Genomic DNA, 26,315 nt, shown 5'->3' on the forward strand with positions numbered 1-26,315 from the left:
ATGATGATTGAAGTGATGAATGCACAACTATGTGATTAAACCAAATAACATTGATTGTACACTTCGGATGAACTGTATGTTTTATTAATATGTATCAGTAAAATTGATTAAAAAACAAAACAAAAAAACTTCTGGCAGTCACGTTTAAATGCAACGTGGAAAAGAAAAGGAAACCTGGGCCCTGGACAAACAAAATAAATATCAAGCTACAAGTCTTCCTTGCACCCCTAAGGCAAATTATAGCTTCCAAATTCATAATCTTGAGGCAAAGTAGGCAAAGGAGACATTTATCCTCATTTTTTTTTTTTTTTTACTAAGGAAACTGGAGGCAGGGTGAAATCAGTCAATCCACCAGGCCACTATGGCTAGTAAGTGGCAGTCAGGACCAAAATCCAATTCTTGTCTTCCACGTGATTCACCTTCTCTCACACCCTCTCAAATACTTTAAAAGGAAGAGTAAGGATAAAGATTTATTGCAAAACCGAAGACCTACCTCTAGGGGAACAGGGACATGGAGTCAACCAGGGAGGCTTCTGTAGAGACCCAGTTTTAGTTTTACGATGCAGTGTTTAAAGGAAGTGGGAAGCCAGCAGAGGCCTTAGCACTGAGTCAGGATGTGGTTTTCCTGATAAGCTTACTAGTTTCTGGTGCCCAGAGAAGTTAAGAAACTTGACCAAGATCACACAGCCACCAAATGGCACTAGCACAATTTGGGGGTTGTCTCTGATTCCTTACGCCTGGTTCTGTCTGCTTGGTGCTGGGAAGGGAAGGATGAGAAGTAGGTAGGAACAAGATGGGGCAGATGACACCCGGGGGGTTCCCCCAGAGATTCTCAAATGGCCTCCCTCTGCCACAGGGGAAGCCCTGGAGTGGGAAAAGCAGCAAGTGAAATTTCAGGGCCTCTGGGTTGGAATCCTGGTTTCAGAATTGACCAGCTGTGTGGACTCAGTAGTTGCACTTGACCTCTTTGAGTCTCAGTTCTCTTGCAGGATTGTTATGGATTCAGAGAAATGGCCTCCAAGTACCCAGCACGGGGCCAGGTTTAGTCAGAAAAATAACATGGTCATTATTAGTCCACATGCCAGGGCAGCCACGTATGGGTGGCAGGACTGGACACCCAAGGGAAAGAAGGAGACTTTCAATGCCAGCCACTCCCAATCCTGTAGGCACTGAGCACAAGTGCCCGATGGGGCATGGGCTGGCAGGTCAGGTTCATGATGCAATCACAACTCCCTGCTTGTGCTAGCAGGTGAACTATGACCCTCGGGAAATGGAAAAACAGCCATCAACAAGAAGTACAAAACAAAACCTCAGTGAACCTTTATTTTTCATCTTCCGGAACAGGTAGCAAAGCCAAAGATTTCTGCACTTGAACACTACTACCCTTCCCCACCCACCCAGAGGACATTCACAGAGTCATCATGTCCCCTCCAGATCCCAAACCCCAGGCTGGGGCCCCTTCCCTCCTGCCCGGCTTCTTTGCGGGGAGGGGCTGGAGGCTCGAAGGGGATGCCAGTCACTTCCCCATGCCTGCACGGGAATGAAATGTGGCACACTGACCAGGCTCCTCTCCTACCCCGCCCCAGAGAGGAGGCCTGAAGCAGCAGCATCTTGGCCCTTGCCTTTCCTCAGACACCTCCAAACTCGTCAGAGAGGAGGCACGTGCTGCCAGAAGAAGGACAGGAGAAGTCAGAATTCACAGCTTGTTTACTACAGAAAGTGCCTGGGGTCAGTCCTTGGCTGCTTCTGCCTCCAAACAACCTACAGAAAATCAAAGAGAGGGGGCAGAAACTGGGATAGAGGCAGGGGTCCTTGGGAGGTGGCCAGGAGACAATGACTACAGGAGTGGGGGTCCCCAAAAGCCTTCGAGACCCTGCAAGGCAGAAATCAATTTGCTGCTGGCTGGTTGGCCTGAGAATGCCAGGGTGAAGAGGCAGACATCTAGAGGTGTGGCAATGAAGCCCTGGTCACTGGCCAGTGATACTCACGGGGTTACGGTGCCATCTGAGCCACCTAGAAAAGTTCAAATTTTTGGCAAATGCCTACAACACAGCCAAGGGAGAGAAGCGATGGGTGCCAGCCCCTGCAGGGGACTCCTCTCAGGCACTCACTGTGGCTCCAGGGAGAAGCCCTAAAGAGCTTTGAAACTCAACGATAAAGGCCCCAAAAGCCAAGAATTTATAACCTAATACTCCCTCTTCACAAGGCAAAGTGACCAGCAGAAACCTGAAGTCTCTAGAAAAAAATCTACATTTTTGATGTGCTTGGCCTCTCCTGGGGCCCCCATACCGCTAGGCATGGGAGAAAAGAGTAAGAGGAAGAGATCAAATAACTGAACAACATAGAGCAGCCATGGAAGAGGGGACCTTCAGGCTGCCTGAAAGAGCAGGTTTTGGAGAGCTGATCACAGACCAGCTGTGACCCTGATGTTCACATTGATGGGTGAATGGCAGGTGGGAAAGAATGAAATCTGGAAATGGGGTTGGGGGCAAAGCTGCCCGGAGTGTCGGTCCCTGGAGGCACCTGCTCCTCTCCCTTGCCCAGGCAGGGACGTCCCAGTCCAGGAAGGCAGCAGCACTCCTGGAGCCCGCGGCCCAGCCTGCTGGCAGACGGGCCCCAGCTGGGCCCCTTTTTCTTCCTGTGCCTCCACCTTGAGGGGCCTGGGCTGAAAGACGGACATGGCCCAGTGGGTTCTCCTAGTTCTCTCCAGCTCCTAGGGGCAGAGTTGGGATCCTAGAGTCAGTGCAATGATCCTGTCCATTCCAGTGAGAAAAGGTGGGTGTGGCTCAGGGGCTGCACTTCACACACAAGCCCACCCCTAGAGGGGGTGGATGGGCGTAAGACAGCAAAGGGGTCTGGGTCTGACTCCAGACAGAGAAGTCCTTGCAGGGAGGAGGATGCCCCAGGGTCAGCTGTTCTGGACCCGGGAACCACGCAGGAGTCAGGTCATGTACCGGGTGATGGCCCGGAGAGCGTAGAGCAGGGCAGCTTGCATGCGGGCCTCCAGGAGCAGCAAGTTCACGTGGACCTGGGGCACAGACAAGGGCCTGTTGGCAACTGGTGTCATCCCCCACCACCCCAGCCCTCCCAGGCTGCCACTGTCACTGACCATGCAGTGTGCCCCCCCACCTTCCCTTCAGAGATGTGCTGCACATTTCTAAGGCTCTGAGGAGCAAGTAGTTCTGAAAGACTTTCAAGCAGATGCATCCCCATCATGATTCGTTCCTCTAAGCAACTCTGATATACAGGCAGTATTTACTGAAAAAGGACTTGAATCCAGGACAAAAGGCCTCCCTCTGGCAGGACAGATGTAGTCCAGTGTCCCTCAATGCATCCTGACCCTTGCTTTCTCAAGCTGGGTGTATCTGCTTCATCCTGTTCCTCCAGTCTTTGCCTTTTCTGTCCACCCCTTGTCCACCCTGGAGGGAGGGCCCACCCTTCCCCTAGAGGCTGTACCTTTTCCGAGTGGCGGAAGTGCCTCCAGAAGAGGTTGTACATCCTCCGAGTGGTTTTCTCTGGGTAGCAGGCCACCGTCTTGATATAAACCTTGAGGTTCCGCTCCAAGAGCTGGTTCACCTCCCCATAGTCATAGTCATCGTATCTGGATGGAGAGGACCCAACAGCATCACTCACCCTCTGCTCCCAGAGGTAGCTCCCTGCCTCCACCCCCACCCACACAGACAGGAACACTCTGCGAGAATATGGTAGGAAGCAATGGGAAACCTCATGCCTCTTAGAGAAACGCTGAGGTTGTACATCACAGGCTGCCAGGCGGGCAGGCTACCATCAAGGAATGCACAGAGAATGAGCACCAAGTATGTCTCAGGTATTTTGTAGATGTGTACTCATGGAATCCTGAAAATTATTGTGTACAAGAGGCTTCATCAACCCAATTTTATAGATGAGGAAACAGATTCAGAGAAGTGAAATCACTTGCCCTAGGTCACACAGCTGGAAATGGGACTCAAACCCACCTCCAAGGCCAAATTCACTACTCCACAGTAAAGGCCATGGTAGGGGGAGCAGAAGTCAATGCAAATATTTGCCCCAGAGAAGGAAGAGAAGGGTAAAAAGATGCTGGTAGCCACTTTACAGATGAACTAAGGCCTGAAGAGGGGAATTAACTTGTTCAAAGTCAAAGAGCAACTTGGACAAGTCTGGAAGCCACACTGTCTGCTACTCAGTCCAGTGAGGCAGAGCAGCCACTGTTGTCACAGATCAGTGTGGATGGGGATGGGCTTGGAAGACAAAGGTATGAAAGAAACGACCACGCTGAAGAGTAGAGAAGCAGGCAGGGCAGGAACTAGCCTGGACTACATTCTAGATGCCAGTCCTCAACTGCCTGAGACTGAAAACCTGCCAATGACCAGCAAGAGGGTGGACAAGTAAGCACAGCTCAGCTGACTGAGTGAAATATGATTTTAAAGCTAGCAACACACAGAAATACGTGTTTTTTTTACCAGGAACATGTACCTTTTTAAAAAATTTTTGGAATAATTTTTAGTGTTTGGGATAAACTGTTAAATGAGAAAAGCAAAAAAAAAAATTATGTGTTCACTAAAATATACTAACATTTTAGTCAGTAAATGAGTAAAATAAGTAAAATGAATAGGCAAGAAAATGGTTAACAGATTTCATTTTTGTAAAATTATTTATGCTTTGTTTATTTTTGCATAGGAAAAAAGATTGCAAGGAAATACCTGACAAGGAAAAAGAGCAGGTGGGATTGTGGACTTTTACTTTTTTGAGGTTCCAGGGCTGGGGACTGAACCTGGGACCTCCTAAGTAGGAACCAGGCACTCACCTGCCAAGCCACATCAGCTCCCATGGATGGTTTTCATTTTCTGCTTTTTGTCATGTGTAGTTTCTAAATTTTCTAAAATCAGACTGTTTATGTACGTTTTATTTATTTTTATTTTTGTTTTGTTATGTATGTTTTAAATAAAATAATTACTATAATTTCAACTATACAAAAGCAATTGCATAACAAGGAATAAAGGTAATGGAGAAAAACATCCTAAGCTGTGGATGTAGTTGTACTGGAGTAGCAGAATTGGGGGAAATTGTTTTTTTTCTCTTAGCTTTAAAAATTTCCCATAATTATCAGAGTATGAATTTAAGAGGTTTTTCTTTTTTCAAACTGAAAAACAATTCTCCTGGGTATACCCCTGACAAGTAATTTCACACCTGGAAATTGATCTACAAAAGATTTATGCATAACACTAGTCAGTGTACCGGTGTTTGTAAAAGTAAAAAACTGCAACCGACCTAAAGATCCAACAAAAAGGGAATAGTTGAATAATGAATTATGATACACCCATAACAGATTACCATGTGGCTATTAAAAAGCATAAAAAAGGGAGCAGGTGTAGCTCAGTGGTTGAGTGCCTGCTTCTTCCCATGTATGAGGTTCCAGGTTAAATCCCCAGTACCTCCTAAAAAACAAAAAACAAAACAAAAAAATGGCATAAGAGATGTATACACACTGACAAGGAAGTATGACTCATGACAGATCAATCATTTATGAAAAAAAAGCAAGTAGCAGAATATGTCAAGTATGATCTCATCAATTAAAAAAGAAACTACTCAAAAAATCAGAAAATACTTAAGCAACAAGATAAAACTGTAATTCTTCATATGACACTATACAGAGATAAGAACTATTAAATAACATTTTTGAGTACAGCCTTCCATTGATTTTCCACACATGTATACACTTAAGGAACAAAAAGAAGATTCTCCATGGTAAGCAGCTCTCTCTTCTCTCAACACTTTTTTTTTTGTTTTTTGCTTTTTGTTTTTAGGAGGCACTGGGAACTGAACCCAGAACCTCCCATGTGGGAGGCAGGTGTTCAACTGCTTGGGCCACATCTGCTCCCTCAATACATTTTAACATTTTCCCATATCAATAAAAATAGATATCTACTATCATTTTTAACAGCTGCATATTTTACTGAATGGATATATCATTATTTAAGACCCCCTACTGATAAGCATTTCTGTTATTATTTGCTTATTTGTTATGAGGAAAGGACTACTTGGAATCGAAATGTAAACATCAAATAAAACAACAGTTATCTCTAGGTAGTGGTCATTTTCTACGTTTCAAACAATGATCACTTCTATCATCTTTTAAAATCAGCAATGAAATAGATTTGCTTTGAAAAACAGTACAGGTAGAAGGAAAAAAATAAAAGAAATAGAACTGTGAGCTCAGATTGAGGACATGCAGTATACACACATGCCCTGGGTGAGAGGACATGTGCCCACCTGATGCCAAAGACGCAGTGGATATAGTTCCAGATAGCCCTGCGGAGCACAGAGGTGTCCACGCCACGGTGCATGGCGATGGTGTTATAGGTCAGGCTATAGGCTGCCTGGAACTTCTCATCCAGCAGCTGCCCACCCTCAGGGTAGAGCCGCTGGATCAGCGAGTAGCCATGGTCTTCCCAGGTATAGTCCTGAGGAATGTGAAAAGGGGTTGGTGAGCAGAGTCTTTAGAGCCCAAGGCCAGCTGGAGAGGCCCCACCCTGGGGTCCTCTGAAGCCTGCCTTGGCTTTCCATAATGCCCCTTCCCCATCCCACAGAGATAACACATTGCATGCTCTGGACCTGAGAAGCTGTGGAGGATGCGCCTGGGTGGCGACCCTCATCCCTATCATCAGGACCCTCTAAGTCACTTCAGGACCCAGAAGCCCTTCCACTGCCCTCCCCGCCCCGGAATCATGAGCAATTTCCAGGTAGGGAGAAAAGGTGCCAACTCTATAACCACACATGCTTGCTTGTAAATCTGGAGCAACAACCAAGACTGGTGGGGAGAGGCCTGCCTACCTGGGCACGGAAGGTGGGGGGTGCCTGAGCCCCTCGCCGGGTGAAGTCCTCGTACCCGAAAGTGGGGTCTTCCACAAAGCAAAGCATGTCCGGGCACGGCGATGGCTCCAGGATGTCAGCTGAGGACCACGTCAAAAACAGGCCACAGTGAGGCCGAGGCCCGGAGCACAAGGCCTCCACCCCTGATGAACCATCGTAGCAGGCAAGGGAAGAAGGCCAGAGAAAGGCTCTTGCTACAGTGAATGGGACTAGGATGCCACGGGAGCCACGCCTGGGAAAGCAGGTGAATTTGGCCCAGGAGACAAGGCTACTAGTAATAATGAGAGAGATAAAAATAGTGGCAATCCTTCGTATATGAGGAGACTGAGACCCTGAGACAGGAAGTGATTTATCAGCGATCATACAGCCAGAAAGGGGAACAAGCCCAGGCCTGGCCCCAAAATCCACGCTTGGAACCTATTGGAAAGGTATATGGCTGCCTCCAGAGTAGAAGAGATAAGGGGTGAGAGGTGCCTACTCCACACTAAAGGTGGGGTAAGCAGGGGCCACCCCTGGAAATGGATGCCTGTGATCCTGTACCTGAAGGGGTCACCAGCAGGCTCTCGGACTTCTCCAGTTCAAAGCGGCTCTCCATCTCCTCTTGGGACGCCCCCTCGTCCTGCAGCAGGCTCTCCTGCAGCTGCCTCATGCGTTCCACCAGAGCCTCCACATCACGTGCAGCCTCAAAGCCCTGGAGGAGGGGGCCCAGTGGTGACCACCTCTTCTTCCCCCAGCCCTGGGAAACCACACATTCTTGCCACATGCCAGACTTCCCTGAATGATCACAAAAGCCTAGCGTATCCTCCATGACAGGCATAGTGCATGCAGCTCTGTGATCTGTGCTTCCCAAAGTAAAGTTTAAGAGGCTAAGGAATAAATATGTCTTTCCTAGAGCACAACTTCCCTTACAGATGAGGAATTTTTTAGGTACCCGTATTTTTATATTAAGACAAACAAGGCCACTGTCTGGAGTAAGAGGAAACTTAACATTTTTTAAAATGTTAAAAACTGTGAGCCTATGGGGCTATGCTGGCAGGCCAGTCACATGATTATTTCATTTAATCCTCACAACCCACTGAGCCCCATTTCACAGATAAGAAACTAAGCATCCTTGTCAAATAACTTTTCCAAGGCCTCTCAGTGTAAAGAGAAAGCGAAGCCGTGGATTCTCTCCAAGGACCAGAGGTCATGCCAGATTTCTCCCCCACCAAGACCCAGGCCAGTGACTTACCCCAGAGTTGTTCAATGGGTCCCTGCTGGGGGGGCTGCTCTGCTCACTGGGCGGTGAAGGTGCCTGAGGAGCAGGGCTGCCCTCTGGGTCCCCCTCAGGAAGGATGCCACAGCCAAATACGAAGGAGGCCAGCGAGTGACAGTGGGTGAGCAAGACCAGGGCCTGGATGAGCTCGGCCAGGGACCAGCTATGCTCACCGGTCTTCAGCAGGGCCTGGGGGGGGAGGGAAGGCCCGTCCTGCTCAGTGCCTGTCCCCTAGTCTGTAAACCATGTCCCAGCCCGGCCCCCATCCTCCCTTGGGGACCTGCCTCTCTGTCCTCATACCTGGATATGCTCCTTTGTGATCAGCCATGGCCGATGTGCCAGCAACTTGTTGATCTCACTCAATTTGCGCATCTTCTCAGGGGCACGGTGGAGACCCAGCAGCCACTCAGGGTCACCACCAGTCTGCAGAAACTCGGCCATGTGGTAGCCCACCAGGTAGGAGCACTGGTGGCGGGCGGCAGCCTGTAGAGGTGGTGGACAGAGCCTGAATCACCCTCTCTTCTCTGTGCCCTGCTCAGGGTGGCAATCCCACAGAGGAAGACATCATGGGGTGGCAGGAAACCCAAGTTCTAACTCCAGCTTTGCCACGGCTTGGGCTTGCAGTGTGACTCTGGAAGGGTTTCCCGAGCCCCTGTATCTTAGTTTCCCAATCTGTAAAGCAGACACTAAAGATGCCTCTCTTCAAAATCTAAAATCCTGTGGACATGCAAATGGAGCCAGGGCTTTGCTCTATTCTGTGCTGCCTCTCCCTCTCATCCACAGAATCAGCTCAGGAAGCCCCCAGCAGAGAGATCCCAAGCCAGAACCCCCAAAAGGCTCACCATGATGGCGATATAGTGGCGCCAAGAGCTGGCCAGGGGCCCATCCGTGTGTAGCAGCAAGTAGTGCAGGCGCCAGAAGCTGCTAAGGTAGTCAGGGTGCAGGCCCATCACCACTGCTAGGTTGTCCACCCGCCCTGAGGACATCAGTGCCTCCAGCCCCAGATGCTGCTCCAGGCTCTCAGGCCCCTCCCGAAGAACCTGGCAGCAAAGGTAAGGAGATCATAGGTTACCCACCAGCACTTCCCACCAAGGACATCAACACATTCCCTGCAGTGAGTTTATATTAAGAAACTGAAAAAAACATCCATGTCCAAAAAATGGGGACTAAACGGAGTGGATATAGCTCAGTGGTTGAGTGCCTGCTTCCCAAGTATGAGTCTCAGGTTCCATCCCTGGTGCCTCCTAAAGACAAACAGGTAAAGAGACCAGCTCTCACTGGGGAGATGTGGCTCGGTGGTTGAGCATCTGCTGGCCATGTATGAGATCCTGGGTTCAATACCCAATACCTCCTTAAAAAAAAAAAAAAAGGAACTAGGAGAGGCAGAGATACTTCATTAGGTCATTAAACAAATATATATTTGGCATTTTATATAACAATGGATAATACTTATATTTACTATGGGCCAAGCTTTGTATAAGTACTTTATATATAATAATTCATTTAATCACCACAGCAAACCATAGAATTAGAGTACTGTTTTCTCCATTTTTAGATAGGAAAACTCAGGCAGAGGTTAAAGTACAGTTTCTCCTACCCTCATGGAGTTCCCAACCTAAAGTACAAATCCATACAACCATGGAGTGTAAGTGCAAAATTTCCCATTTCCTGAATGCCAGGTACTATACTGAGTTTGGAGCTTTCCCTACATTATCTCATTGAACCTTCCCAACAATCCTGCAAGGTACATACTATTATTATCCCAATTTGACTAATGAAATTGGGACAAGAGAGGTTTAGTTCCTTGTTCAAGGTCACAGCTCTGGTAAATGACAGAACCAGGATTCAAATCCAGATTAATCCCAAAACCTATTTCCTTTTTTATAAAAGGGGAGTGGTTATTTATAAATGAAAAAATAAAATAAAACAGAAGACTACAATAGCTGATTTTAAAATTCTGGGTGGGTGGCTGTTCACCTTACATTTACAGGGTGGGGTAGGGTTGGGGCATTTAAATATTTGTTAACTGCTCATTAACCACTGGCCTACACATTCAGGAGAGCAGAGAACAAGGAAACAAAATACTCCTCTTTGTTCACTGAATGCCAAATAAAAATGAGGAAACTTTTTTTCAGTTTTCTATACATGTGTTTGAAAGATATTCCCTCCATCCGCCCCCCCACATCCTAGAATGTAAGTGCCATGATGGCAAAGATTTTTATCTCTCTTGTTCACTGCTGTATCCCCAGCACCCAGCAAAGATGAGTCATTCAAAAGACTAATAAATGAATGAATGAATTGACTCAGTAATGAAAGATGTCTCAGTTGTACTGAGTGGAAAAAAAACAACAAGCCAGTTGTAAACTATGACCTTGGTTTTGTATTGAAAACAAGTGTGTGTATAGACAAAAAAAAGTCTGGAAAATAGTAGCAAATGGTTAATTGCAGAAAGTGGGATTACAGGGTGTTGAAATTTTGTTTAAATGAACATATTATCCTTTTTTTTGAGGTACCGGGGGCTGGAGATTGAACCCAGGACCTCGTATGTGGGAAGCCAGTGCTCAACCACTGAGCCACATCGGCATCCCTGAGTTGGTTTTATCATTTGTTTTGCTTGTTTGTTTTTCTTTTTTCAGGAAACCCTGGGAAATGACCTGTGACTTCCCGTGTGGGAGGTGGGCACGCAACTGCTTGAGCCACATCTGCTTCCCCATGTATTACTTTTGAGGCTGGAAAAAATTTACATATATACACAGTCAGGAATGAGAATATAAACATATATATTGTTCTATCTTCTTAAGGAAAAATGGGCACTGATCTGGGAATCAAAAGTTTGGTCACTACCTAGCTGTGTTATTATCACTCTACCTCTTTGAGCCTATTTCCTTCCGAGTAAAATGGGGTTGAAGGTGCCTGCTTCACAGAGCTATTCTGCAGATCGAATGAGGCAGGGACCTGAAGGGTTAGTTTCAAGGGACAGGAAAAGACATCCTTCACCCTGCAAGCCCCCCAAAGATTCCTAACCCCATCCAAGCTTACCTCATCCACTGGGATGAAGGCGCTGGGCCCCCGAGGGCCTCGCCGAGCCCGGTTCTCCCTCTGCTCCTGGAGGACACATATCATGATTAGTAAGCAGGAGAAGGGAAGACTAAGAGGATAGCTATCTCTCCAGCCTCCTCCCTGCCTGAGGGGCCACACTGAGCCTTTAAAACCACCTGCCTGATGAACCCAGCACAGAGGAGCCAGTTGGGAGCTAGATACCCCCACCTGGTAGATGGAGAAGCATAAGTGAAAAGGAGGTTGACTCTACTGGTTAAGTTTATCAGGAACTGGGCAGGGACCCAGGAACCCTAGAATTGCTGGGTGGGAGGGACGCAGGGAAGGGAAAGATACAGCCACCTGTTGCATATCTCCAGGGGATCACCTTCTTGGCAGCCCTGTAGAACCCATTCAAGGAAAAATGTCCCCCTGTCAGGTGTATCTAGGAGTCAGGTAAGCAAGTATCCTAGAGTCCTGTTAAATCAACAGGTTTAAAACTCTGCCTTGATCTCCCACAGCCTGCCAGATAAATTAGGGGCCCAGAGTTATCACCTTCTCACTGATCCCTCCTTTGGCAGAGCTAATTCTTTAGTCCTTCAAGGTCTGGGAATCTTTTCCCGACCTCTGGGTGGTCCCTTTTCCCGACCTCTGGGTGGTCCCTTGTCTGTAACCCCCACAACCCCCAGTGTTTGTAAATGTCTGTTTTAAGGCTCCCCATCACCTGACCACATTTTGCGGAGAGCAGGGCCAGGTCATTCACAATAGTCTGTGAATGAAGACTGCAGAAAAAGCAGAGGCATGGAGGAAATCAGCACAGGCTGTCTGAGGCAGCAGTTATTCTCACATGGAGGAGGGAGTGTTCCTGTTTGTGTGTATTTGAGCCTCTTTAGAACCCACCAGAGTCATGTATATACTTAATCTGCTTCTTCTGGTTCTAGAGATGGGATTCAGGGAGGATGTTTTTATTTGTTTGTTTAGTTGATTTGAGGATGGGGTAGGGTGGAGAGGGAGGACTCTCAGCACTGGCCTTGGAAATAGAATTTACCTAAACCAGAGTCATACCCCTCACGGGACAGCCAGCATCTCCCCTCAAGCCCCTCCCCATTAGAGTCCAGACTGAGCACCAACCCCCAGTGTCCAGGGGCTAAACTCTATCACTGAACCTTCCTTCTCAGGTGGCCAAAAGCCCTCCTGAGGGAGGCAAAGCTCTGGGGCAAAGGAAAGAACCACTGGACCTAGGAATCCCAGGGATAAGGACCAATTCTGCCACTACCTTGCTTGTGCCCCTGGAAAGCAACCTGGACTCATCCTGGACAAAGGCGGTGGTTAGGCTAACTGCTCAGGCCCCTTTTAGCACACACTTCTGGCCCAAGCGCAGGGCAGTGACCACCACAATCCCCAGCACTCCCTTTCCAGCTTCCCTCCTCCCTCACAAAAGGGAAAAAGCCCAGCAGCACAGCCTGGGAGATTAGGACTGCTGACTCTACACACAGGCCTCCACCTCAGGGGAGCTGAGGACAGGGAGAAACCTCAGCAGGTAGGGAGGGGGAAGCAGAGAGCTGTGGGGCAGCCTTGGGATCCTTCTCGTTCCAAAACCTGTCCCAGGAGCTCCTAAGGGAAGGAGGTGACACCTGTGGGTCTGTAAGCTATAGGTCTGAATCTATCATTTTCCAGCCCTGATGATGGTGATGATGATGATGATGATGACCACAACTGCAGTTAAGACATAGGGGCTCTGGACACAACCCCCCTGGGGCAAATTATAATACACTGCCCCAGTTGCTGTCTGCTAGCTTTATGAGCATCCGTTTCCTCACCAAATAATGGGGCTATATAGGACCTGTTCTCACTGGGTAGTCATGAGCATTTAATGAGATCGTATTTGTACAGTGCTTTGTTCAGTTCCTACATCACAGTAAACACTCAACAGAAGTCAGCCATCATGAACCTCACTGTTATTTCAAACAACAGTTTCTCAACCCAGGCTGTATATTAGAATCCCTTGGAGAAGCTTTAAAAAAAAAAAAACCACCACCAATGCCCAGCTCCCCCATTATAATTTAATTGGGCTGGGGCCTCGGTATAATGTACAGCCAGGGTGGAGGACCATTGTTTTGTACCATTTATTGATCACTTTCCCAAGTATAAGGCACTGTGCTCAGTGCTTTCCAGAAGGAACCAGAATTAAACTGTTCCTCTGACAAATATTTTTGATGAGGCAGTTGGAATACAGTAGTGATAAGACAAAGTCTCAGTCCTCATAGAAGTTAGGACCTAATGGGGAACGGCAAAGAAATAAATGAATAGGATTTCAAATCACAGATTCTATAAGGGAAATGAAATAGATCAATGAGAGGAGTGTATGATGGGGCACAGATAACTGCGATATTTTGGGAAGCAGACTTGGCCCAGTGGTTAGGGTGTCCATCTACCACATGGGAGGTCCGCGGTTCAAACCCCGGGCCTCCTTGACCTGTGTGGAGCCGGCCCACGCACAGAGCCGCGCCATGCAGGGGTGTCCCCCGTGAAGGGGAGCCCCACGCGCAAGGAGTGCACCCCGTAAGGAGAGCCACCCAGTGCGAAAGAAAGTGCAGCCTGCCCAGGAATGGTGCCGCACACATGGAAAGCAGACACAACAAGATGATGCAACAAAAAGAAACACAGATTCCTGTGCCACTGACAACAACAGAAGCGGACAAGAAAGACGCAGCAAATAGACACAGAGAATAGACAACCGGAGGGGGGTTGGGGGGAAAGGGGAGAGAAATAAATAAATAAATCTTTTTAAAAAAAAAAAGAAAAAGAAAAATAAGATGTTCAAAAAAAAAAGACAGGGAGGGAAGCGGATGTTGCTCAACTGATAGAACGTCTGCCTACCATATAAGGAGGTCCAGGGTTCAAACCCAGGGCCTCCTGGCCAGTGTGGTGAGCTGGCCCACGCGCAGTGCTGCCGCACACAAGGAGTACCACACCATGCAGGGGTATCCCCTGCATAGGGGAACCCAATGTGCAAGGAGTGCGCCCCGCAAGGAGAGGCACCCTACGCGAAAAAAGCGCAGGAGTGCTGCCACACACACGGACAGCTGATGCAGCAAGATCACGCAACAAGAAGAGATACAGATTGCCTCTGAGAATGCAAGTAGACACAGGAGAACTCACAGCGAATGGACACAGAGCAGACAACGGGGGTGGGGCGGAGGAAGGGGAGAGAAATAAAATAATTCTTAAAAAAAAAAAAGACAGGGAAAGCCCCAGATGAGATTTTTTTAAAAAAAGATACATAGTTCACACAAAATGTTACATTAAAAAATATGAGGTTCCCATATAGCTCACTCCCCACACCCCCCCACTCCTCCCACATCAACAACTTCTTTCATTAGTGTGGTACATTCATTGCATTTGATGAGTACATTTTGGAGCACTGCTACACAGCATGGATTATAGTTTACATTGTAATTTATACTCTCTCCCAGTCCATGACCTTTGACTTAATATCTAAGTGATGAAAAGGGAGCAGGGCCTATAAACACCGCAAAACCCTGGGGGCAAGACCAGGGAGATTCTAATCCATGGCTCCAAAAACCTGACCTTGACACCCAGAACTTCAGGGGGAGGGAGTCAATAATAATGATAAAGGTAAAGAACCTCACCGGTCACCAGTGCCTAGTCATTTACTTCACATTCACTGCCTGTGCTTTAAGAGAGGACTATTACTATAGCTCCATTTTACAGATGAGCAATGAGTCTCAGAGAGATTAAGTCAAGTCACTTCTGGACACTCGGCCAGGAAGGAGATGGCAGACTGGGATTCAAATGAGACTTTTACAGCTGCCAAAACAACTTCCCAGGGAAGTGGACTTGGCCCAATGGATAGGGCGTCCGTCTACCACATCGGAGGTCCGCGGTTCAAACCCCAGGCCTCCTTGATCCATGTGGAGCTGGCCCACGTGTAGTGCTGATGCGCGCAAGGAGTGCCCTGCCACGCAGGGGTATCCCCCGCATAGGGGAACCCCACGTGCAAGGAGTGTGCCCCGTAAGGAGGGCTGCCCAGCGCAAAAGAAAGAGCAGCCTGCTCAAGAATGGCGCTGCACACTCGGAGAGCTGACACAGCAAGATGATGCAACAAAAAGAAACACAGATTCCCGTGCCGCTGACAACAACAGAAGCGGACAAAGAAGAACACGCAGCAAATGGGCACAGAGAACAGACAACTGGGATGGGGTGGGGGAAGGGGAGAGAAAAAAATAAAAATAAATCTTAAAAAAAAAAAACAAAAAAAACACCAATTCCCCATTCTCCAAATTTCTTAAGATCTCAATAGCTTCAAGGATTTTGTATCTGGGGTTCCCAGGAGTTAGAAGTCCCTGATCTCTGCTGGCAACCCCCATTATCAACTGCCCCTGATCACAGCACCTGTCACACTGCATTGTTTCTCACTTTCAGGGCACACTGGGTCTAGGGATCTGTTGTTACCCCATTGCCTAATACAAAGCAGTCCAACAGAACTTTCTGCAATGATGGAATGTTCTATATCTGCCCTGTCCAATAAATATGGTAGCTCCTGGCCACTTGTGGGTACTGAGCATTTGGAATGTGGGTATTGAGCATTTGGAATGCGGCTAGGGTGACAAAAAAATTGAATTTTTAATTTTACTTCATTTTAAGTTATTGAAGTGTAAGTAGCCTCAGGGGCTGGGGGAAACCATATTGGACAGTGTAGGTTTAGCACATCTGATAGAGATGAAATTCCCTACCTCCACTTTATGGGCAAAGAAAGTGAAGCCCAGAGGAGGTGGGCAACCTGCCCAAGGCAACACGGCTAGTGTGGGGCAGAGGGGGGACCAACAGTGGCAATTCTTACAGATATGACTGAAGGAGGTCACACAGGACAGCAGGAGCACTGGAGGAGTCAGACAACACTCAGGGGAGGCCATTCAATGCAGAAGTCACTCAACAGGGAGGTCTTTGGGCAAGTTTTAAAGAGGAAAATCGCCTCAAGCTCATTGCCTGGCCCCAAATTTAAGCACTCCTTAAACTTAATATTAATTGAGGCACATGCATACAGGGCCCATTTAATCTGCACATCAGTTTTGGGCTTAAGGGTATCTCTATTTCGCATACATAAAAAGATTAAAGTTCCAAAGGTTAAGCACCAGACATTTGAACCCAAATCTGCCTGCCTTTTAAGACCCTTTCCATTTTGCCAGGATGGCTCTTGGAATGGCCCCAAGCCTGGAGACTTGAACCCAGCTTGATCTGCCTTCCAAGGTTTCTGGCCACTGCCCACATACACCTCTTGGAATAGCTGCAGTCTTTATTCTTGATACCTTTTCTAGAGCCTGCGACCCTGGGAATGAGTAAGAAACCTGTTAAGTCACTCTGCTGGCAGGGACAGGCAGAGATACCCACCCCGCCATGTCAGCAACTCTGGTCGGCTGAACGTAGTAGATATACTTCCTGGGTTTACATCTGAAAGGAAGACACAGTCCTAACAGCCCTGACCATCAGCCTAAGGTGGAAGGGTGAAGAAGGGGTTGCCATTCACTTGCTATGCCCACTGGGAGCTGGGCATACACATCTGATCTTGCTGATTCCTCAAAAGCATCTCTGAAAATAGGTCTTGTAATCCCTTCATTAGAGGTCCCAGGGACTTTGAAAGGTTCAGTCCCACAGGAGCACAAGCTCAGATACGACTTCAAAGCCTGCGGAGTTCACAAGGGTCAGCTAAGTCAACAAGTAGCAAATAGGAGCACTTACTAGGTGCTAAGTACAGTGCTGCGGCAGGAGACCTGCAGGATGGGATCCCTGCCCTTGGGCACTTCTAGTCCAGCACAGAAAACAGACAAGAAACACCTAATTACTCAACTGTTTCACTATAATTGGGATAAAAGCTCCTACAAAGGAGAAGGGCAACTGGGAGAGGGTATGCCAAGGGTACTTAACTGGTAGGCAAAGAAAGGCTTTCTTGAGGAAGTAATATTTGAGGAAGTGATTCTATACTCCATTAAGGCTCTGAGAATACCAATACAGTGAAGCCCTTGGAACTTTCTCGAGATACATACACCTGAAGGACTTGACTTCCTAACAGGGCATGTGGTAAAAAGATGGGGAGATGAGGGGGCTGCACATCTGGGTCTTGGCTGGGGCCTCAGGCACCAGGCTCTGTAATATCAGAACCCATCCTTCTGTTCCTAAAGATTCCCACCTAAGCAGACACCCCCCTCCCCAAGGCCCTCTTTTCACAGGAAAGAATATGTAGAAACACGCTATACACCACCAGATCTCCCCACTGCTGATGCAAGGCTTCCATTTAAAGACCACTCCTTCCAAGGCTGTACCAACTACCTGAGACACTCTCTACTCCCCAGACCACTTCCCAGAGAGGGACGTACCAACTCTCACAGCAGAGAGGAGGAGTAGGCTCAGGACACGCCCTGGAGTGACTATCTGGGGAAAGGGAAGTATGTGCCAGGATCCCAGTTGGGTATGGCCACATTCTAACCATAGCTGGCGTGTCTGATGCAGCTACTATGTTCCAGGTACTGTGCTGCGCCTTTGCTTGTCTTCTCAGTTAAATCTCCCAAGAATCCCGCGGAGATAACTATCAAATGCCCCAAGAGAAGAAGCTGGGGAGCAGAGAGGTCATCTATCACTTAGCCAGTCACAAAGCAGGTGAGTGGGAGGGTGGGGAGATAACCCAGTTCTCTCCAACTGTAGTGTCGAGGCACTCTCAGTAATATTATTTCCATTTTTCACAAAGAAGGCAATAGACTCAGAGTAAAGCGAATAGGTCAAAGTCACACAACACATGATAACGGGAGCAGTGGTCATTTCTGCACATGGGGCTCCTAAACCACGGTGGGGAAGGAGTTAAACTCAAGCTAACAGAAAACCTAGAACCAATCCATCCAAAGCTGAACCTAGGACCAAGAAACCAGATTGCTCAGAGCAGGGTAGAGATTTTCCTGGGTCACATGAATCAGGACTAGCATTCTGCCTCCCAACCCCAGTAATAGCCCTAACTCCATGCTGCCTGGAAACAAGAGTTGCAAGCAACACTCCCGAAGTACCCAAGCACACTCCAAAATCCTGAAGCCACCCGGCTGGGATTATTGAGAATTCTCTCCCTAAATCCCTCCTGGGCCTCAATTTTCTCATTCTGTAAAACGGGGCTATAGTCAAGCTCCTATTTTGTTGGCATAGGCCTGAAAGATTTGGAGAAAAGGCAGGCAAGAGCCTGACATTTTGTAGGTGCTTAACAAATGATAAAATGTTATTTATCGCTGAGGGTTGTACGGAACGAGATTGTTAAACAGATTAGGGCAGGCCTTATTCCTAGGCTCACTGCAATGCCCCTCAGGGCTCCGCCTGGGGGAAGGGGAAACCCTGCGAAACAAACTTCTAGGACCTCAGACCACTTAATAGGGCGCAGTCTAATTCACGCTCCGCTTCGCGAGCCGCAGCCAGAGTTTCCCCCACCCCAAACCCCTGTCCTCCCAGTTTGGGCCGCCGCCGCCGGCTGCCGGGCAGTCCGCCAAGCCCCCGGAGCGCCCGCGGCCCCACCTCCTCGCGCGCACCGCCCACCTCCCTCCAACTCCGGGGTGGTGGAGGTGGCGGGGGTGGGGGTAGGGAGACGGGACAAGCAGGAGACCCGGTCAGCCTCAGCTGGCCAGTCCCAGATGCCCAATGACCGGCGCTCGAGGACTGGAGCGGGGGCATATCCTAGAAAGAGTCCCCAGCCTGCCTGCCCCCGACAAGAGGAAGGGAATCTGCGGAAGGAGGCGGGGAGGAGGAGTGGTCGGGCCGCCCGGGCCGGGATTTGCCTGGGCTTGAAGCGGTCTCGACGACAGCCCAAAGCCCGAGAACCTGGAGAAAGCCCCCTTCTCATTGGCCAGGGGACGGCGGGAGCCTTGGAGGGCTCCACCGCCGGGGGCTGAGGGGTGGGGGCGGCGAGGGCCGAGGCTGCCAGTTGATGCAACCCCACTCCTAGGTTACGCACTGCACTCCCCTCCCCAAGCCGGGGCGAGGGGGCGCACACGGCTCGGGACAGCCCGAGGCTCCGACGCCGCTCGCGGCTCCCGGGCAGAGTGGCGTCGCTCGGCCGCCGCTTACCTCTTCGGCCACGGCGCCGCTGCCGCCGCCCCGGGCGAACGGCAGGTAGCCCTTGAGCTCCGCGCGGCACTCGGAGTCCGCAACGATCATCGTGTGCGCCAGGACGGAGCCGCGGCTCGCAGACGACCCAGGCACCCGCAGGCGCCGCTGGACGGGCGCACGCAGGAAGCCGGGACCCGGGGCTGCCGGGGAGGTGCTGGGACCGTGGGGTGCCTCTCGCGATTCCAGAACGCTCCGAAAGCTCAGAATGCGGGAACGGCCGCGGCTGCGCTGGACTCTCCCCCAGTCCGGCTTCTGGAACGGCGAACGGCCTCGGGAGCCGACGCTCGGCCGCGGCGCGAGGGTTTTCACGGCCCGGGTCGCCTGGGAAGTCCGCAGTGGCCACGGCTGCTCGCGGACTCAGCGCTCCTCAGCATCCCCGCCGCGGAACTGCCAGCGCTCCTCGGCCCTGACACCAGCACAGAGCTCAGCCCGCTGCGGTCCCCGGGGGAGGGCGGGGACACAAAAGCCCCCCGCCGCAGCCAATCAGATGCCTGTTTCCCGGGGAGGCGGGGACGACACCGCCCTCTGGAGCCCCCTGCTCCGCCAATCGGCTTCGGGAAGCTCCAGGAACTCTGGGAGCTGTAGTCTGGCCCGAACCAATACTGCAAACTTTTGCAAGAGGGTTTAGTCAGACGCAGGCAAGGCCAGGCAACACTGACAACCCAGAGAGTCATTAGGGCTGCGTGATGAAACGGGACTTCACCGGTCTGGGCCGGAGAGCCGGTGTTAAGTCCCTCCCAAGTGCTTTCTTCACCTTTTCCGTTCCTAGAGGGGCTGGTGAGGATTAGAAGTTTGGCCCGTCGCATCAAGGGGTGCTAATTAGAGAGCTGAATGCCAGATCTCTGGAGGTCAGAGGGCACAGCCCATTTCTCCTCGGCCTAGAAGAGTCCTCTGCCTTCAAATGTACTAGACACAGGGAACCCAACTTATTTGTGGAGGTTTCTGGAAGAGTCTTCATTCATTGAAATGTCACTGGCTACTTCATTTCTAACCTCAATCCCTATTGCTGCAATCTCCCCCCTTCTGCTTGCTGCCTTGGGACTTCAGGCACTGTCTTCCACCACTGCCCTCCCCCCACCCCCCCTTCTCGAAACTTAGTGACAAGGTGCTGTGCTGGATCTCTTCTCACCTCTTACTCTCTCACTTTCTGGCCACTCCTTCTCTGACTCCTTTCTCCTCCCATCCCCTGAAACATGGGTGTTCCCCCAAGTTTCTGTTTTTATCCTTCTCTCCAGATACACTCTTCCTCCCTCACCTCATCTATTTCCTGGCCTTCACCTCTCCTTTTGGGAGGAAACTGCCTCCACCCAAGGCAAGATTCCTCAGCACCTCAAGGATGAATTAATCTTCTCCTGTCCCCTTCCCACAGAGCCTCTTCCTTCACAGTTTTTCTTTAGAGCTCCACTTTTTGTTTAAATTTTAAAATCATTGTTTACTCTGGACAGGGATCCTGGCAGGAGTGGAGATGGACTATATGACCTCCAAGGAATCCTCTGAGATTTTCTGTGTGTAAGAGTACAATTCCAAAGGTGAGCCTCTGATGTGGTCACCTGCTCCAGCCTCTTGGGAAAAAAAATTCATCTCACTCTCCTTAGAGCTTCCAAGGCACTTGGTCTGGGTCTCTATTACAGAACTTACCACACTATCTTTTACTGTAATTTTTTGTGTACATGTCTTATGTGACTCTTTTGATTATAAGCTTCTGAAGGGAATGGTCCACATCTTGACATCTTTGTCTCCTCCTCACCTATGCCACCTTGTGTAAAGTCCTGTCAGTAATATGCCCTTGGTAACTGAATCTTCCTTTGAATTGAATTTCCCTCCAAAGCACTCTGTTTCAATTTCTGCTTTCACTTGAAATAACTATTCTGAAATGTCAATGTCCAGAGGAAGAAACTCTACTGGTATTTCATCAGCTACAGAATAAAGATCAAACCCCTAGATTGACATTCAAGGCCTGCTGAGACCTGCCTCAATTTACCTTTCAGTCTCATCACCTCACACCCACAGTGCCTCGTTTGGCTTTCAAGCCTTTCTTCCAATGGTTCTTTCTGCAAATCTCTGCCCTTTGAAAATCCTACCCAGCATTCAATGCTTTAATTCCTTGTTTGTGGCCTGAATGAAGGCTTCCAAATGCCGCTTCCTTCAGAAAGCACAGCCCAGTGGAAAGTAATCTCTCCCACTTATCAACTCCTACAACACATTGTTTCTACCTCTTTATACCACTAATCCTCGAACTTGATGCAGACTTGTTATCATATTTTTATGTCTTACCTCCTCCTTCCATCTAACAATGGAATATGTTATTGACCACTTTTACAAAGTGAGGAAACTTGAACTCAGAAAGGTAAAATTGCTTGTCTAAAGCATGCTTTGACTTTTGACAGTTTGACTCTGCTGGGCCGTGTCAGAGCTCCTTTAAGACAAGACTGTCTAATTGTTTCTGTACCTTCCACTAGCATATATTGAATCTCTAGTAAATTTTTTGAATGAATGAATACAAGATACTCTCCTCTATAGAAAATTAGTGATTTTGTGAGAAGAAAAAGCAAGAGATACCAATAGTCTAATTTGAATGCTCTTTTTTATTTTTATTTTTAAGGAGGTATGGTGGATTGAACCTGGGACCAGAGCTATACCTACTCCCCAGATGCTCTTTTTTAAGTTTTTTTTTTTTTTCTTTTAGGTACCAGGGCATCCTTGAGACCTTGTACGTGGGAAGCCGGTACTCAACCACTGAGCCATATTGGCTCCCCTGAGTTGGTTTTTTCATATGTATTGCTTGTTGTTTGTTTTTAGGAAGCACTGGGGACTGAATCCGGGACCTCCATGTGGAAAGCAGGCACTTAACCACTGAGCCAAATCGGCTCCCCTCCCAGATATTCTTTTTTTAACCCAGTATTCAATGAAGGAAAGATGGGAAGAGGCAGGGGCTCAACATTTACTGAATTCCAGCATTGGTCCAGGATATATCCATTGTCACAACAGGATACAGGATACATGTTGTCTCATGTAACTCTCACCACAACCTCATGAGGTAAATATCATGCCCCTATTTGTTGGGTGAGGAAACTGAGGCTCAGGAGGTATGTTGGCCAAGGTCACATAGCTTAGTAATAGTTTGAACAAGGATTCAAACCCAGGCAGGAATGACTTCAAAGCAGAAACTCCACTGTGCCATGGATGAGGGAAGGAAGTGAAGGTGTAAGAAACAGACTGGCACAAGGAACAGGTACTTAAATCAGAGTTCCAATGTATTAATTGGGAGTGAGAACTGTAACTGTCAATTGGCCTATAACTGAAGGGCCAACACAGCGCTCCGTGTAGGACAGCCTCCATGAAAAGCCCTTGTCATCCAAAGGTAGCCAAGGCCTCTGAAATCTGAGCAAAAGGAACTGGTGAAAAGGTAAGTCTTTGAACCAGCTCCACTCCGGGCAAGTCTGCTGGTCAGCGCCTGGCTCCTTTCCTTCCTCTTTCATTCAGAAAATATTTATTGACCATCTAGTGTGTACCAGGCACTGTGCTCAGCTCTGAAAATCTAGAGGTGAAGCTTCCAGTCCAGTGAGGCATAACGTCAGTGGTCCCCTCCCCCACACCTCATGGTTTTGGTTCAGTAAAAGTCTCCTGTTGCCATACTCTTGCATCAGCTATGTTGAGGCCACTGATTGGCTGAAGTTTTTTGTTTTTTGTTTTTTTTTAGGAGGTACTGGGGACTGAACCTGGACTATGGAAAGGAGGCGCTCAAACCGCTGAACTACACCCGCTCCCCTGAAGCTTTTTTCAGTCCTCAATATTTCAGCCCTGAAGATACATCTAGATTGGATTTGAAATGTTTGAGGTTTCCTCAGCGTCAGCCCCTCTCTCAGATTATGACTCTAATGGAATTCTCAGCTCTTCTGTATTCATTCTTCCTGGGTTAATTTTCTAATCCCAGATTCTGAGATTACTTTACTCTTTAACCTGTACACCAACCTCTTCTGGGACTGTGGTTTTTCATCCCAGAAGTCCTCTTCTGAGCTCTTCAGATTGTTTCTCCCTCCCCACACTCCTTCCATCTCCATCTCAAAACACAATTCCTGCTCTGGGGGAGCATGGGGGGAGGAGGGGAACATGACCCAATCTCCACTGGTTTGATAAAGCCAAAGGAGACCCACCCACCATAGTTTATTAACACATTCTTCCATTTAATTACTCATTCAGCAGGCATTGTGTTCAGTGAGGAGGAAAGTCTTTCCCTTACCAAGTTGACAGGTAGACAACAACTGGAACTGTCCCCTGGATTTGTGCATTAGGGGGCAGGACTACCACACATTCTTGGAAACAGAGTCAACTATCTCCTGGTAAGATGGAACAGAAAGAGCAGTGCCCAGGAATCAAGAATCTTGGGTGCTAATTTTTAGCTGCGTGTTCCAAGGTAAAATTTTTTTCAGCCCTTAGAATCTGTTTTCTTATCTGTAAAACAAAGGAATTGAAATTAGTTCCAATCCTTAAGTGCCACTGTGGAGAGAACTGGTGTTGGGCAATGCATATAATTCCGTTTCTTCGACTGCATACAGAAGACAGAAACCTTCAGCTTTGAAAAAGCTCAACCCACCTTAAGAAATAAAGTGTGAAAACTGACTAACTGGGTGCTCTTGCGTAATTCACTGAAATCCTGATAGATTGTTTTGCCCACTGAGTGGGTCATCAGCGCCCCCTACAGGCTAGCCCTGCTACAGCTCAGCCAGAACTGGCTGGAAAAAAAGCCGCCTCGAACCTTTTTCGGTTTATAGGATTGTCAGGTCTCATGTCACCATCCGAGGGGTCCTGAGAAGAGGCCGGGAGATGGCCAAGTAAAAACCGTGTGGTTGCTGAGGTTTTCTCCGCGCCAGTAGAGCCCAAACTCCTAAAGGACTTCACAGCCTGAATGCACTTCCCATTGGTTTGGCTATTACTCTCATCTAACAGGCAGGAAGCCAGAGGTCTAGAAAGAGGAAGGAATTTGTCCAAGGTCACCCTGTAAGTTGGCCACAGAGCAGAAACTAGAACCCTGGAAACCAGGCTTTCAGTCCAGGGTACCTGCACCATAATAGGCTGCCGCAGTAGCTTTACATTTCCAGAAAAAACAATTTCTCTCTTTGCTCTAATGTTCTTCCCTCCACTCCTAGAGGCCCTATACGTTCCATTCCCAGACACCCCTGCGGACTGTCGTTGGAACAACATCCCTGACACTTGCCACCATCTTTCCCACCTCTCCCTATCTCCAAAATATTTCCTAACCACCCCCCACCCTAGTTCTAGCCCTTTCTAGCTGTGTGAACCTGAGCAACTCATCTTCATCTCTCTAAACCTGTTTCCTTGTAATGTAAATAGGCCAGTCAAGTTTGCCTCATAAGGCTGTTGGGAGCACGGGAGCTAATGCATACAGATACCGTAACTAGGCTTGATGCAGAGTAAGTGCTCAATAAATTGTAGTGACTATTCATATTATTATTGATATTATTTTAAGTCGTCTAGCTGAATATCTGGCAGATAGAGGGTGTTTAAGAAAGGTGGCGATTAACAGTAATGTTTTAAAGGTTGGAGCACGGAGCCTGGCCATTTAGCAGGAGCTAAATAAACTGGGGGTAGTATTGCTGTTTTGACCAAAGGGCGCCCTAAACTCTCCTAAACGAGAGCTGTAGCCTTTCTTTTCGCTCAGCAACAGGCTCCTCTTACGTAAACCGCAGCGGCCAATGAGCAGGAAGGTGGGTGGGTTTTTCTGACAGCCAATAGCGGCCCTCAGGGGCGCACGGGATAGGCCGAGGCCGGTTTCCAGGCGGGTTACGGAAGCTAATCCCCTGGCTGTTTGCGGGGCGGGGAGGGTCTCCAAATTCTCCTGGCTCTGCCTATCAACGGCGCTCTGGTTGGTGCAGCCCGAGGCGCCCCGCCCCCCTCCACCAGCCCCGCCTCCGCGAGTGGGGGTCGGCGCCTACCCGTCAGCTTCACCGTCCTTTTTTTCTCTCTAGTCCTTTTCTTCTTTTTAATGAGCGTTTGATTTTAGTTTTATGTTTTTCCCCTCCAAGTTTTAAGTGATTTACATTTTTATAGACATTTTGGAAAATACCGAAAAGTATAAAGGTTAAAAAGAACCCGAAAATTTTTCTCTTTGTGTTTTTTAATGTTTTTCAGGCTTTCTGCCCTGAGCTAATATTACCCCTCTTCGCTGCTCTATTGTGAAAGCGTAAAACTGGAAGCGACCAAAAAAGCTTTCAAAGGGGACTGGTTAAAGTAGTAAACGGATTCGTCCGCAAAATGGAACATCTTGCAGAAAATAAATAGAAAAAGGCAGCTCTGTCTGTTCTTAGGTGGAAAGGTATTCAGGATTTAATGTAGGTTTAAACGGAAAAATCAGGTTGCACAATCATGCATATGGAATGTTCTCATAGATGTATACATGACTACACGGAGGAAACAAAAGTCTGGAAATAAGCACAGTTTGCAACGAACTGTTAACATTGGCTACTTCTGCCTGGGGGGGCTTAGAGATGGGGAAATTTGAAGACTTTTTATACACTTCTTTCATATTTGGTTTTTTTAAATGCAAAGATGTATTATATTTGCAATTTTAAAAAGAGAATCTTTTAAAGAGAGAGGAAAACCCGCAAATCTTAATCCCATTACCAGAATTACGTTCAACATGTTGGTTTTGTTTTTTGTATGTATTTATTATATATAATAAATATATTATATATAATATATTAATATTATATATTTATTCTGTCTTTAATTTATGCTTATTTTTCCTCCCAGGTGTAGAATTATGTCGCCTGCATTTTTCATTTAGTACACTTCATAATTTTGATATTGAATATTTTTTAAACATAATTTTTGATGGTGGTAGAGTGTTCATTAATCCCTATTGCTGAGCATTATGGTTTTCTTCCCAATTTTTCACAATTTTATATCAAGATGAGATAAAAATCTTAAGTAAAAATATTGCATTATATCCCTGGTTTAGTTTAAATTTCTAATCATA

The 26,315-nt window shown here is 48.0% G+C and overlaps 1 protein-coding gene across 1 annotated transcript; it reads right to left on the reverse strand.

The window, feature by feature from the left end:
* Nucleotides 1-1,296: 1,296 nt before the first annotated feature.
* Nucleotides 1,297-19,779, reverse strand: SESN2 (sestrin 2). The gene is made up of 10 exons (XM_004455697.2): nt 19,277-19,779; nt 11,165-11,230; nt 8,968-9,165; nt 8,426-8,608; nt 8,102-8,314; nt 7,411-7,561; nt 6,832-6,950; nt 6,271-6,461; nt 3,457-3,601; nt 1,297-3,028 (listed from the first exon to the last, which is right to left on the reverse strand). Exons 1-10 carry the CDS (start codon nt 19,364-19,366, stop codon nt 2,942-2,944), a joined length of 1,443 nt encoding a protein of 480 aa, XP_004455754.1. The 5' UTR covers nt 19,367-19,779; the 3' UTR covers nt 1,297-2,941.
* Nucleotides 19,780-26,315: the final 6,536 nt, after the last annotated feature.

This window comes from Dasypus novemcinctus, chromosome 9, assembly GCF_030445035.2.
Source record: "Dasypus novemcinctus isolate mDasNov1 chromosome 9, mDasNov1.1.hap2, whole genome shotgun sequence".
Taxonomy (NCBI): domain Eukaryota; kingdom Metazoa; phylum Chordata; class Mammalia; order Cingulata; family Dasypodidae; genus Dasypus; species Dasypus novemcinctus.